At 36.8% G+C, this 13,189-nt stretch overlaps 1 protein-coding gene across 3 annotated transcripts in view; it reads left to right on the top strand.

The window, feature by feature from the left end:
* Positions 1-13,189, top strand: part of LOC126412923 (discoidin domain-containing receptor 2-like) — a 911,045-nt gene that overhangs the window by 772,615 nt on the left and 125,241 nt on the right. Inside the window, exon 10 of one of the 3 annotated variants that reach the window (XM_050082831.1) lies at positions 381-510. In XM_050082831.1, coding sequence (XP_049938788.1) covers positions 381-510 — 130 coding nt within the window. Of the gene's footprint in view, positions 1-329; positions 511-13,189 lie in introns of all 3 variants that reach the window. The other 2 variants (XM_050082824.1, XM_050082815.1) reach the window with 2 other exon arrangements.

The raw sequence follows: 13,189 nt of genomic DNA, 5'->3' as shown, positions 1-13,189 counted from the left end.
GAGAATACTTATTAGTATACAGTGATTCGAACACTTTAATTTAATTGGGCTCTCCTTAATATACATGATTCTTCCATATTCCTAGCATGCAAAAAATTTTAACTTACTTTAGTTCCTAGCCTGTATGATCTTCACAGTTATTTTTTTCCGATTGCATGTGTAGCTGCCTCGATTTAATTGCTTCACTTTATGTTTTGGTTGCACGCACTTGGGTGGCAGTGTTTCTCTACCGTTTCTCCCCCTGCCACCCAGTCACTCCAGAACACTCACTGATTTTGTTTTGGTTTGTGCACCTTGTCCTTCCCTCCCTCCTACCCCTCCCCCGTTAGGAACTGCAGATGCGGGTGAACGTGAGCGCTAACGGGCGCGTGTACGGGCAGGTCTCGCTGGATGATCCGGAACCACCGCTGCTCCTCAGCAAGGCAGAAGACGCCAGCCTGCCAGCCTTCCATGGGGAGCGGCCAGCCAAGAACCTGTACTCTACTGGCGCAGCACTACGCCGGTACTCAGGTCAGTCGTTACGGCACACTGCTGTGAACTAACAGACTCATTCTGCCCCACTATCGATACAATTGCCTCCCTTGTTGCCAGTGACAATGTGTAACAATCATTGCTTCTTCTTCTAAGATGTGAAATATGTGGAGCAACATTTTTGCAACGTTAAAAGTGTATAACCAAACTCTATTATGCCATGGCCGAAAATGTAAAAATTTGTCTTCTTGCGATTTCTGAACCAGAAATTAAAATTTGTTGTTAAAGCTGTGAATTTCGTTTCTTTCCTACTTGTCTGTATTTCATTGTTAGAGCTAGTGCAGTGTTACAAAAAAAATGTGCCCTTTAGATCTGCCGCACCCACATCCGAATTCTATAGGTTAAAATTCGCTGTATGTTACAATTCGCGCAAATTTTCATTTTCATGCTGATAATTAATGCACTTCTGGAAGTAATAATTGCTTCTAAAGATTAATTAGTTACAGTAATCATGTCTCTTCTTTTAAAATTGATCTCCGAATGCTTTTATTGTCAGATAAAAATACTTTAGTAAATAAAGCTACACTGTCCAATCACATTAATACGGCCATGTGTCAATAGCTTAAATAGCCACCTTTTGCAGCGTGGACCTGTGAGACCTTCTGGAAGAGTGTCAGTGAGATTCTGGAAGGTACTGGCAAGGATGTGGAGCCATGCTGACTCCAATGCTGTTGCTAGTTGTGCTAGGTTTCTTGGTTAGGGATCCATGGAGCGAACAGCATGATCGAGGTTGTCCCATAGATCCTCGACTGGGTTTTAAATTGGGGGATTAGTGGCTAGGTGAGTACGGTAAAGCCATTGTGGTACTCTTTGTACTCCACATGTACACTGTGAGCTGTGTAACACATTGTATTGTCCAGTTGGTAGAGTCCATCGTGCCAAGGAAAAACAAACTGCATGTAGGGATGTACACAGTCTCCAAGGATATATGCAACATGTATTGATCCATTGTGCCTTTCAGAATGGCGACACCACCCAGGGAATGCTCAAAAATATTCCCCAGACCATAACACTCCCTCTTGATAGCAAGTTGTTTGCTTTCAGATGTTTCACACCAGCCAAAAGCCATCTGTCCAGTGGAGCATGAAACGTAACTTATCTGTAAAGAACTTCTGTCGCCACTCAATGGACTTTCAGTTGCAGTATTAACATGCAAATTGTGGCCTTCATCGACAAAGAACAGCAGTCGGCATGAATGGGTAAACCAGGCACCTGCTGTGGAGGCCCATATGCAACTTGCACTAAATGGCCGTTGAGGAGACACTGTTGGTGGCACCTTGGTTTAACTGGGTGATTAGTTGCTCAACAGTTGCATGTCTACTTGCCTGTACACCTCTCCACAGTCATCATTCACCTCTGTCAACTATAGGCCACAGTGCACCACAATTGCTTCAGCATCGGATTTGGATAGTAGCATTTTGCCCTGCACAGTATATTTTAACCATAGAGGCATGTGAATAGTTGACAGACTTAGCCATTTCAGAAATGCTTCCATCTTTTACCCGAAAGCCAATTATCATGCCCTTTTGGACGTCAGATAAATCACTCAGTTTCTGCATTAGGACGACTCCACTTTTTGCTGTGTGCTACTGACATGCTTTATATACCCATCACTACTGGAGCTGCCACCTGCCATTGGTAAGTGGTTATTGCACATAAATGTTGAATACGGGAGGTGGTCACATTAATGTGACTGGACCGTGTATGTGCTCAATAAAACTTTGCCCTCTATTGTGGCATGCCACCAGCATAAGCATTCAAATTGCCTCCTGGTTTATCAGCTCGTGCAGGGTGAGGAAATGTGTAGGGGAAAGAAGTCTTGCTTCTTTCTCGTGGGACAGACAACACATTGAAATCAACACTGCATTCAGATTGCTATGGAGTGCTGTTTGTTTAGTAGCATAGAGTGGCAATGGACAGAAACATTTTATACCAGTTTGAAGTCATCCTACTCCCACTAATTTCTCTGCTCACATAATATGGCCAAGTGTGTGCAGAGTTCTTGTTCAATTGCTTTTTCACCTGTTGATCTTAGCTGTTCAAGAGCAATGTTGACTGAAATAAGAGAGCCATGTTTTAACATGATGATTCTCATACAGTACTTTATTGTGAAGATAGTTTTTAAACATTTCATAGTCAGCATGTCCACTTTTTTGTAATTTTACTGCATCTTCTTTTCCTCCTCTGTTCATGATTTCACCTTCCTCTGAATATTCAGCCTCCATAAACTCTTCTTTGAAGTTCATCAAAATGCTGTCTGGAAAAATCATTAATTAATAAACAACATCTTTACAGAATTTGTGCTTATGCTTCTGATAATCCCACGTTATGTTCCAAATACACTCTGGTATTTACAATTTCCAGTGCAGTCAGAGGAAATATTCCTTATTGATAACTGGGTGTAGTACACAGTTAAATCAGTAGCAGATATTTGCTTGTTAGCATTGTTGTAAAAAACTAGTACATTTTGGAATCTGCAAATTTTTCTCAACCTATCAGCTGAATGAATTAACTTGGAACGCATTGGTATAGCAAATTCCAGGATGGAACACAGCAAATACCAATTGAAATAAGGCAATCAATCCATTCACCTGCACATGAAAGATGAGTTACACAGAGCCACATTAAAGTGATTTGCAAGTACATTCCCATGCAAGAGAAACAAACAACCAACCCTTTGCTAGTGTAGTGCAAGAAGCTAGCCTCAAAGCTATTAATTCAGAAACATGTGCCCAGACCATTTACAAGCACCTTTCCTGCCAGTCATATATATAAGCTCTCTTCAGTACGTTCACACTGAATTCATTCTTATTTGGTGGTTGAAGACCTGGCAAATACAGAACTGTTGCCCACTCTTCAAAGAATCTGCACATTTAGTGATTTGTTTGTTTGCTATATGCATTTTGACTGATTCTTTAATGGCAAAGACTCTGTAGATTGAGGATCTTGGTGCCTTTATATTTCCTGCACATTTAAAAAGGTAATCTATAACAGCATTTTTTTAGTGAACCTAGTTTTGTTTGACATCAGTGTTCATTGCATCTGCATTTAACCATTTAACAGCTCTGGCTGATGTTCGATTTTTCACATTAACAAGGAATCTCATACACTTTTAGCCTTCATATGTCAATATTGTCTTTTATGGAACTCAGCTATATCAATAATCAAACCAAACTATTGAAGACACCTTTGATTCAGTGCATTTTGAAATCTTTACCAATTTTGAAAGAGAAACTGCCTCCATGAAACAAGAGATTCACTCAAATTGAAATTTGCACATCAAATTGCACAGTGTGCATGTCAAAATACACAGCAAATCTGGTGCATTGTGATGGGTGATGGAAGCTCAAAAAAATATGCTACAGATTGCTTTTGTTGCTTTGTAGTACAACTGACAACTGAAAAAGTCATTTTTATGTTTATGAACTGGTACATTCTAGAAAGACATTCAGTTTTTCTCTGCTTCCCTAGCGAAACACCTATTGAGGGTGGAAAGGGTTTTGATGTTAAAAAGCAAATACAGTGTTGCAACTTCACTTCACCACAAAATAAAGGTATTATCTATTTGTCTCCAAAAGTAAGTGTGTTACAGAGCTACTGATTTCAATGGCTTCTCCTTTAAGTTTTTAATAAAAAGATCTTCTGCTCTGAGTAGCTAACAGCTTCTCATAACAACTCCATCAGCAAGGACATAGAACATTCCATAAAACAAGAACACACATATACATTTACACAAAAAGAAGAAAGTCCCTCCTACAGATATGAAGTGAAGTGATCCTTGTGGATGTGCAATAAATCAAAGAACCTTAAAGATATTTTAGTTTAAGGGGGAATAACAAAACCTGTCATAAAACATGGAATTTACAACGCACTGAAGTGCTTATGTTAATTCTTCTGCTGTTATTTACAACGGTTATTAACACTGATCACATTACATCCTGAAGATTTTACAGAAGTCAGATTTTACATAGCACTTACATTCTTCGATATTACTAAAAATATCTACATATAGTTGGTTCCATTTAGAAATTCGTCAGTGGTGTAGGGGTAGTTAGCCACCAGTAAATCCCCTACGCTTTTCCTAAACTGAGCGTCACTGGTAGTTAAATTACGTATGGCTGCTGGACAAGTCATTTGAAATGTTTGTTTCTGAATAATGAACACCTTTCTGTACCGAAGTAAGTGACTGCATATCTTTGTGAAGATTCTTATTTCTAGTATTGATTCTGTGAACTACCTTGGTGGTTTGAAAAAGAGCTTTGTTATTTATGGCAAATTTAATTAATGAATAGATATATTGGGAAGCAGTAGTTAGTTTTCTCAGTTCCTTGAACTATCTGTAAGACATTCATACGTTCACACCACAAATAATGTGTATTAAGTCCTTCTGGACTTGGAAAACTTTTTCTTGGCTTCATGACTTACCCCAGAAATTGATCCCATATGACATTATGGAATGAAAGTAAGCAAAGCATGCTTGTTTGACAACATCCACTTTGCAAATAAAGATTTGTTAACACTTCAGTGATTCTGTGATACACTCATCCCGTCTGATTTTATTACCAAGTTTTAATTCAAAGAATTTAATGCTGTCAACCTCTTATATGTGTGTGTCATCACATTATAGACAATACTGGGTGGAGGGGAATACCGTGAAAGCCTGAACTGTTTATAGTGCCTATTTTCAAAGTTGATGAGAAAGAAGTAGCTAGGAACAATTTTTAATAGCCTTGATAATTTCTTAAACCAAACTTCCTAGAACTATATTTCATTCACTATTTGTTGCAATGTTCATGTCATCTGCAATCAAATCAAATTTGGCATCTGATACTATAACTGATGAAGGTTGTTAATGTGCATAAGAAAAGTGACAAGCACGCAATGGAACTTTGTGGGGTACCACATGTAGTTAGCTCTCAGTTGGATCATGACTGGTAGCTTAATTTTGGACTCTTTCCTACTGACACCCTTTGTTTCATACTGTCAGCCAAAAGATGTGATTTGAACCATTTCATGGAATATGTTGTTACACCACAATATTCTAATTTACTTGAAAGGATATTGTGATGTACACAAATGCCTTTCATAGATCATAGAATATACCAGTTGCCTGTAATTTTTTGTCTAATGAGTTAAATACATTCCCATTGTATGTGTAAATAGCCTTCTCAATATCAGAACCCTGTAGTTTGATGAGGAAGAAGCCACTTGCCATCACTTCTAAGATTTTCGTGACACTGGAAAAAATTTAATTCAATGGAAATTAATTATGTTTCTTTACCTTCTTTCTTATATGGAGATTTAACATCAGCATACTTCAGCTAATCGGGAAATGTTTCATTGATAAATAATTTGTTACACAAATAACTTAATATGTTACTAAATTCTGGAGAATACCCTTTTAATTGACTTTTTTGGTATTTTAATGTAATCATTAGATTCTTTTATTTTGCAGAATTTATTGTTGTTATTACTTCTACTCTTACAACAAGCATCATGTTCGTATGACTGAAACTACTGGTATTAATAAGAACAGCTCCAAGATATTCTAAGGCAGCATCTACTGAACCTGACAATTCCATGTTTTCAACAGCGGTTATGAAATGCTTTTTAAAAAAATTTGCAACACTGCACAAACCTGATACAAATGTAACATTTACTCTTATTGTTGTCTGCTCTTCCTGGTTCTGCCAGTCTCCTCTTTCACTAAATACAATGTTCTCTTTTTTTTTTGTTACCTGATGTGATGATTTTTCCTTGTATTCCATTTGTTTTGATGTCTGTTTTATTAGCTTCAATATTTATCAATACGTCTTGTAATGAGCTGTAGCATCAACGTCATAGCTTTTCCTCAATTTTTTTGCTTACAGACTGCCCTCATGAACTCAGATTTGGTAAATTTTGTATCCTGATAGGTATTAACATTTAACAAAGAAATGCATGTCATGGTCTAAGAAGCCACTTATTATTGGGATGTAATATAATTTTCTTCATGTGACATTTTAGTATAAAAAAATTAATGGCTGTTTTTGAGCAATTCCTACCCTAGTTTGGAAGTTTGCAGTAGAATTCATGTTGAATGATTATGATGCTGATTATAATCAATTCTTACTGGCAGAGATTTTAAGAAAATCTACATTAAAAGCACAAGCAACCGCAATTTGTTTTTTTTTTTAATTGTTAAATAAGCTAATAGAGCTTCAATGTGATTCATGAATATATTAAAATTTCTTGCAGATGCTCAGTATACACTTACTTCAAAAAAGTATTTGTTACAAAATTCTGCTTGTGTCACACATGCTGTCATATGTTACTGTAGGCAAATTAATGAGTTTCTGTATTCTTTAATTTGACAATTACTGATGGATGAAACAACTCCTCCATTTGCCATTTATGCTCTACAGAAGTTAGATGCTAACCTAAATCCTGTACTGCTTAACATGTCTATGCAAGTGGTTCCTCAAAGCCAGAATAGTCAGGCTAGTCAGTAACAACTAGCCCAAATCCGTGTCTGACTTTGCAGCTTGTACGATGGCTTACCTCACCACACAGTGCAAGTTCCATATTTCTTCTCTGGCAGTGTACCCTGGAAATTAAGTTTTTTCGCAATGATGTTATCAACTCCCTTTCTCTGATTGCTGGAAGGTTTGAAGCTATGGGTCTCTGCAGTAGCTCTCTACAGTCACATCAGCACCTGAAGATGACAAAACAGTTGCCCTGTAGAAAAGCTATGCAGGTTTTACATCATTTGGCATTTTGCCGAATAACATGAGACTACAAACAACAGTGTAAGTGTTTCACAATTATCATGTTTCTAATACTGAGCAACCATTCACTTCCTCTGTTATCCATGACGTAATAAAGAAACGTTTTCGTTTGCACATTTGTCCTTGTCAATGACAGGAGATTTATTCTGTTTCTGTAGCCTGTACACATGAAATGAAAGCACATAGAGTCAAGTGATAAGTAGTAACTGAATCAGAAGTGCCAATTACTTTGTTATAATAATGTCTCAAGCATGAGAATCACTTAATTTCTGTACATACCTCTGTGGTCATCCACCCCATCCTTTTCTCAGTTGTATCTTTGTGTTATCAGTATATCTCTATACTGCTTTCTTTGGTGGCATTTTGAAATTTCTGCTCATTTTTATTTGCTTTGTTTCTTTATTATTTAAGGGATTTCTTATTGTTACTACAGTTAGGCAAGATGGCGGCTAGTGTTGATATGCATAGTGTTCATGCGGGAAAAAGTGAAAATTACACCGATAAAAACAGCGTGTGCACGAATTGTAGTGATGAAATCAGAAAGTTAAATGATCGTTTAAGTAGTCTGCAATTAACCATTAATACTCTGATGAGCGAACTAAAAAAACTTACGACCAGAAAGTGTGAACCTACATCAAACTTGCCTCACAGTAACCACGAAATTCCAGGCAAAGTGAGAAAACAAAGTGCCTCATTCTCAACAAAGGTTATTGTATGACCCTAATACCGCGTTTACAAGCAGGTTCAGTGTGCAATCAACCGTGCAAGGTAAGAAACATTGTGCATGTGATAAAACTAACTTCCAAGCTGAATATGAAACTAAAAATACGCGGAGTGATACATCCAAAAGAATTCCTAACAACTCAGCTACTGCTATGAAAGGAAATGAAACTGAAAGACCTGAACACTTACGTGACCCAAATATGAAGTATATGTCCAGCGCTGATACTAAATTGTTTGGCCATAACGACGGTGGACCTTCTAAACAGGCAGAGAAACCTAAACGAAGAAAAGTAGTTTTGATGGCAGACAGTCATGGTCGTGGATTTGCTCGCCTTCTGAACGGTCAGTCCAGTTTACAAACAATCGCTTACGTAAAGCCTGGTGCTTCTATGTCGGAAGTTTGCAATCATGTACGATCCACAGACATTGCTGACTTATCCTCTGAAGACTTTGTTGTGCTAATTAGTGGGTCAAATGACGTATATAAAAACGAAACCCACAAAGCAAAACAAGAACTAAACAGGTGCTTAGGACAGTTGACACACACAAATGTTTTAGTGCTGAACATTCCACATCGGCATGACTTACCTTCTTGGTCATGCGTAAATAAAGAAATAATCAATGCCAACCAACAAATTTCATTACTTTGCAAACATTTCAGAAATGTAGAACTCGTAAATGTTAGTAATATTGGGCGCAGATTCCACACATTACATGGATTGCACGTTAACAACATGGGGAAAAAACTGCTCGTCGGAAAAATTGAAGAAATTATCACCAAGAGGCATCAAACACTCAAAAGTAAAATCATCCTGGATTGGCCCCCCAAATATTCGAAGGAAACAACGCCAGCAAGACCTCACTCACCAACATCAACAACAAAAGAAGGAACTAGGTGCCTCCAATATTCAAGCACAATGAATGCAGTAACAGCTCTACCAATTGCAGACCCAGCTCAAACACCAGCAGCAATATTATCAACAGCAGGTGCAGCAGCTGAACAACTACCAGGGGAACCAGACACAGAAGAAAATGCTGCTGCAGATGATAATAGAAGAATAGGTGCAGTCGGGAAAAGAAAAGCAGTACTTCCAGCACACCTGAATGATTTTTTATTGACAGGGTAAAGGTAAGTGATCAATTAAATATGCCAAAGTCTAACAATATGCCAAAGCCTAACAAACCCTTTAATTTCATGCTGATTCATCAAAATGTCCAATCATTGCTAAACAAATTAAGTGAAGTTGAAATTTTATGTACTGATGAGCTAAAAAACGTTTCTGTAGTGTGTATAACCGAACACTGGCTGCCTAAAGATGCAATGTCAGTCACAAAACGTGCAGACTTCAATCTTTCTTCATCATTTTCTAGAATTACATCCAGTCATGGAGGGTCATGTATATTTGTTAAAAGTGGCATTGATTATTGTAACATAAAATGCATTGAACTGTTAGCTGAAGAGAAAATTTTTGAAGTATCCGAAGTTGAACTCTCTGCATTAAAATTAATAATCATCTGTGTATATAGGAGCCCTGATGGGAACTTAAATGATTTCTGTCACCAACTAGAAGCAGCTTTAAATACTATAAAAAACTTCAACAAAACAGTGATCATATGTGGAGATTTTAATATTGATTTTCAAGAAATCTCAAAAGACCAGCAAATCTTGATGACCCTACTGGAAACATATAACATAAAAGCCACCGTAGACTCTCCTACAAGAGTTACACCAACAACTAGCTCAACAATTGATCAGATATTAATAAACACAAATGTAAATCACAATTTATGTGCCGGAAATCTTAATACTGGCTTCAGTGATCACTATGCACAGTTTATTGCTTTGCACACCCCAAGTGAAACAACTGAGAAAGAGGAACTTGTAAAAGAAGCAAGGAAATTCACTAACAAACAAATAAACCTTTTTGTACAGAGACTAAGTGAAGAAACTTGGTATGAAGTGTATACCTGTGAAAATACTAACAAAAAGTTTGATAAATTCATGGAAATCTTCATGTCATACTTTGAAGCTGCATTTCCATTAAAAAAGCAAAAATGTCAACCTAACTTCAAGAAGAACAAATGGCTTACAATAGGTATTAGAATATCTTGTGCAGAGAAAAGAAGATTACACGATATAGCAAAGACACAGAACATGCCGCATGAATTTTATTTGTACCTGAAGAATTACAAGAGGATCCTCAAAAATGTTGTAAGGAAAGCTAAAACAATGGCAAATGACAAATACATTGAAAACTCAAAAAACAAGTCTAAAGCTATATGGGAAGTTATAAAAAATCAAACAAGTGAAAGTAAACAATATAAAAATGTGAACTTATGTTATGAAGGACAAATGATTTCTTGCCCAACAGAAATTGCAGGGACCTTCAACAAATATTTTGCAAACGTAAGTGAAGAGTTGGTGAGTGGACTGGAAGAACACAACAAAATATCACCTCCAACATGCAATAGTGTGAGAAATGTGTCTACATCTTTGTTCCTTTCACCCACAAATTCTGAAGAAATTTTATCAGTTATAAAAACCTTGAAAACAGGCTACTCATGTGGAATTGATGGAATACCAGATGCAATTATTAAAAAATGCTGTCTTGCCTTAGCTGAACCCTTGACACATTTGTGCAACAGCTCACTGGCATCAGGAACCTTCCCTTCATGCTTAAAAACAGCAAAGCTGAAACCGCTGTTCAAAAAAGGAAATCCAGAATGTGTTTCAAATTATAGACCAATAGCCCTACTGCCTGTATTTTCTAAAATTTTAGAAAAAGTTTTTTATAAGAGATTGTCTGATTTCCTAAATAAAAATAAGATTCTCTCTCCTTCACAGCATGGCTTCAGGAAAGGCTATTCAACTGAAAGTGCAATATTTGAATTTCTTAATGAAATCTATACTAAACTGGATGCAGGTGAGTTTGTGACAGGCATATGTCTTGATTTATCTAAAGCTTTTGACGTCATTGACCATAGTGCCCTATTGCAGAAGCTTGACCAGTTAGGAATTAGAGGTATATCCAATGAGTGGCTCAAGACATACCTATGTGGTCGCAAACAGGTGGTTGAAGTGCAATATACTGACCATAACAAAATCAGCTACTACTATTCAGGATATGAAAATGTGAAATATGGTGTCCCTCAAGGATCAGAATTGGGACCCATTCTGTTTCTCCTCTATGTCAATGATCTTATGTACAACAAGTATTGCCAAACTACCCTCCAATTTACAGATGATACAAGCTTCCTTAGTAGTGGTAAAACAGAAGAAAAACTTAAAGACTCCGCTATCCAAACAATGAACAGTGTAGAACAGTGGTTCAGCTACAACAAGCTAATTATAAACAAAGAAAAGACAGTAGCACTGAATTTCTATAATGTAAAAGGAAGACACCACCCACACATAGAAATAAAACTTAGGGACAGAGTTCTTGAAAGTGTTGACAGCACTAAATTTCTGGGACTCTGGCTCCAGAACAACACAAAATGGGCGGTACATATTGAATATTTGCAAAGAAAACTAAGCAAAACCTGTTACATGATACGGATCTTAAAAACTTGTTGCAGCAAAGCCAGCCTGTTAAATGTATACTACTCCTATGTGCATTCTGTAATTAAATATGGCATAATCTTCTGGGGCAATACAACAACAAATATTAAACTTTTCATGATGCAAAAGAGAATACTAAGAATTATTGAAGAGGTAAACAATATGAAATCGTGCAGGCCCATATTCAAAAAACTGTCAGTTCTTCCTCTTCCTTGCATTTTTATCTATGAAACATCAGTTTTCATCAAGCAATATATCAATAGACACCCAGATATCTTATTAAAAAATGAAGATATACATGCACACAATACAAGGCAAAAATCTGACCTTCATGTGAAACGGGTGAGAACATCATTGTGCCAAAAAGGCACACTACATACTTGGATAAAGATTTTCAATAATCTACCTAAACATATTAAATCAATAGGTAAACTCTGTGGTTTTAAGGCTGAAGTAAAGGCATATTTAATTGATCATTGCTTTTACAGTCTGACAGAATATATAAAAGCCAAACAACAAAAATAAAGATGCATTATTAATATTCTAATTTGTATGTTGCCTATAATGTTTGTTGTATTTATGAATCTGTGCTAAATTACTTCAATATCTAGTCCTTAGGATTGCAATACAAACTGTATTTTATCTTGTAAATACCTAACCATGTCCAATATCCTTGTATATATTCTATACATATAGGATTTGAAGGACTAAATAAATACTCCCGTTTTCCGAAATGATCGGGACGGCCGCCGGTGCGAATAAACCGAAGTCCCCTTGTTTTCAAGCGTGAAACACCCCGAATTGCGTCAGTATCGCGAAATAAAATCGTAAAACGCGCGTAGGGTACGTAGAATGTTATTCATATGGTTGTGAATAAGCCTGCATGTTTTTGACTGAAAAAAAATGTGTTTACGTGTTAAAATGTTTAATAACAAAGCCCGTTTACTTTGCGTTCTTGCAGAAAAAAATCCGCCTTACTTGACATCAGGTAAAAACAGGGGTTTTAATTTTATTACCTATATGTCATTCATTGCAGCTACGTGCAAGTGAGGCTTGCAAACAATTACCAAGACTATGTGAAGCACAGCAAGGGATACATATTCATTCTTTAAGCATAATTCAAAAAGAATAGACCAGTTTGTGGAATTCCAACAGTTTTGTAATGTCGAACCTCACAAGATACTGCATCCGTCTCAAACAAGATGGTTATCTTTGTTAACTGTTGTTTCACGTATTCTAGAACAATGGAATGCATTGCAATTATTTTTCACTTGCAAGTGGGAAGAAGAAAGTCTTTATGCAGCTGAACAGTTAGCAAAGGCATTCAGGGACAACTTTGTACGTGTATTTTTTTATATTTCTCGAGTGGATTCTACCGAAATTTGTGTCTCTGAATCAATATTTTCAAAGCGAGAAATTAGTAATTTGCTCTTTGCATGATAGAATGTGCAAAACGTACAAAGAAATCCTTTTCTGCTATATGTCTCCTGATTATATCAATAAAACTGATTTGACAGACATAGATCCAGCAAACCCAGCCCAACTTGTGCCTTATACGCAAATGTATTTAGGTGTAGGTGTGATGAATTTCATGAGCCAATCTGAAAAC

Source organism: Schistocerca serialis, chromosome 1 (genome assembly GCF_023864345.2).
Source record: "Schistocerca serialis cubense isolate TAMUIC-IGC-003099 chromosome 1, iqSchSeri2.2, whole genome shotgun sequence".
NCBI classification, from domain to species: Eukaryota; Metazoa; Arthropoda; class Insecta; order Orthoptera; family Acrididae; genus Schistocerca; species Schistocerca serialis.
The sequence above is the reverse complement of the archived record's forward strand: the minus strand, read 5'-3'. Positions and strand labels throughout refer to the sequence as shown.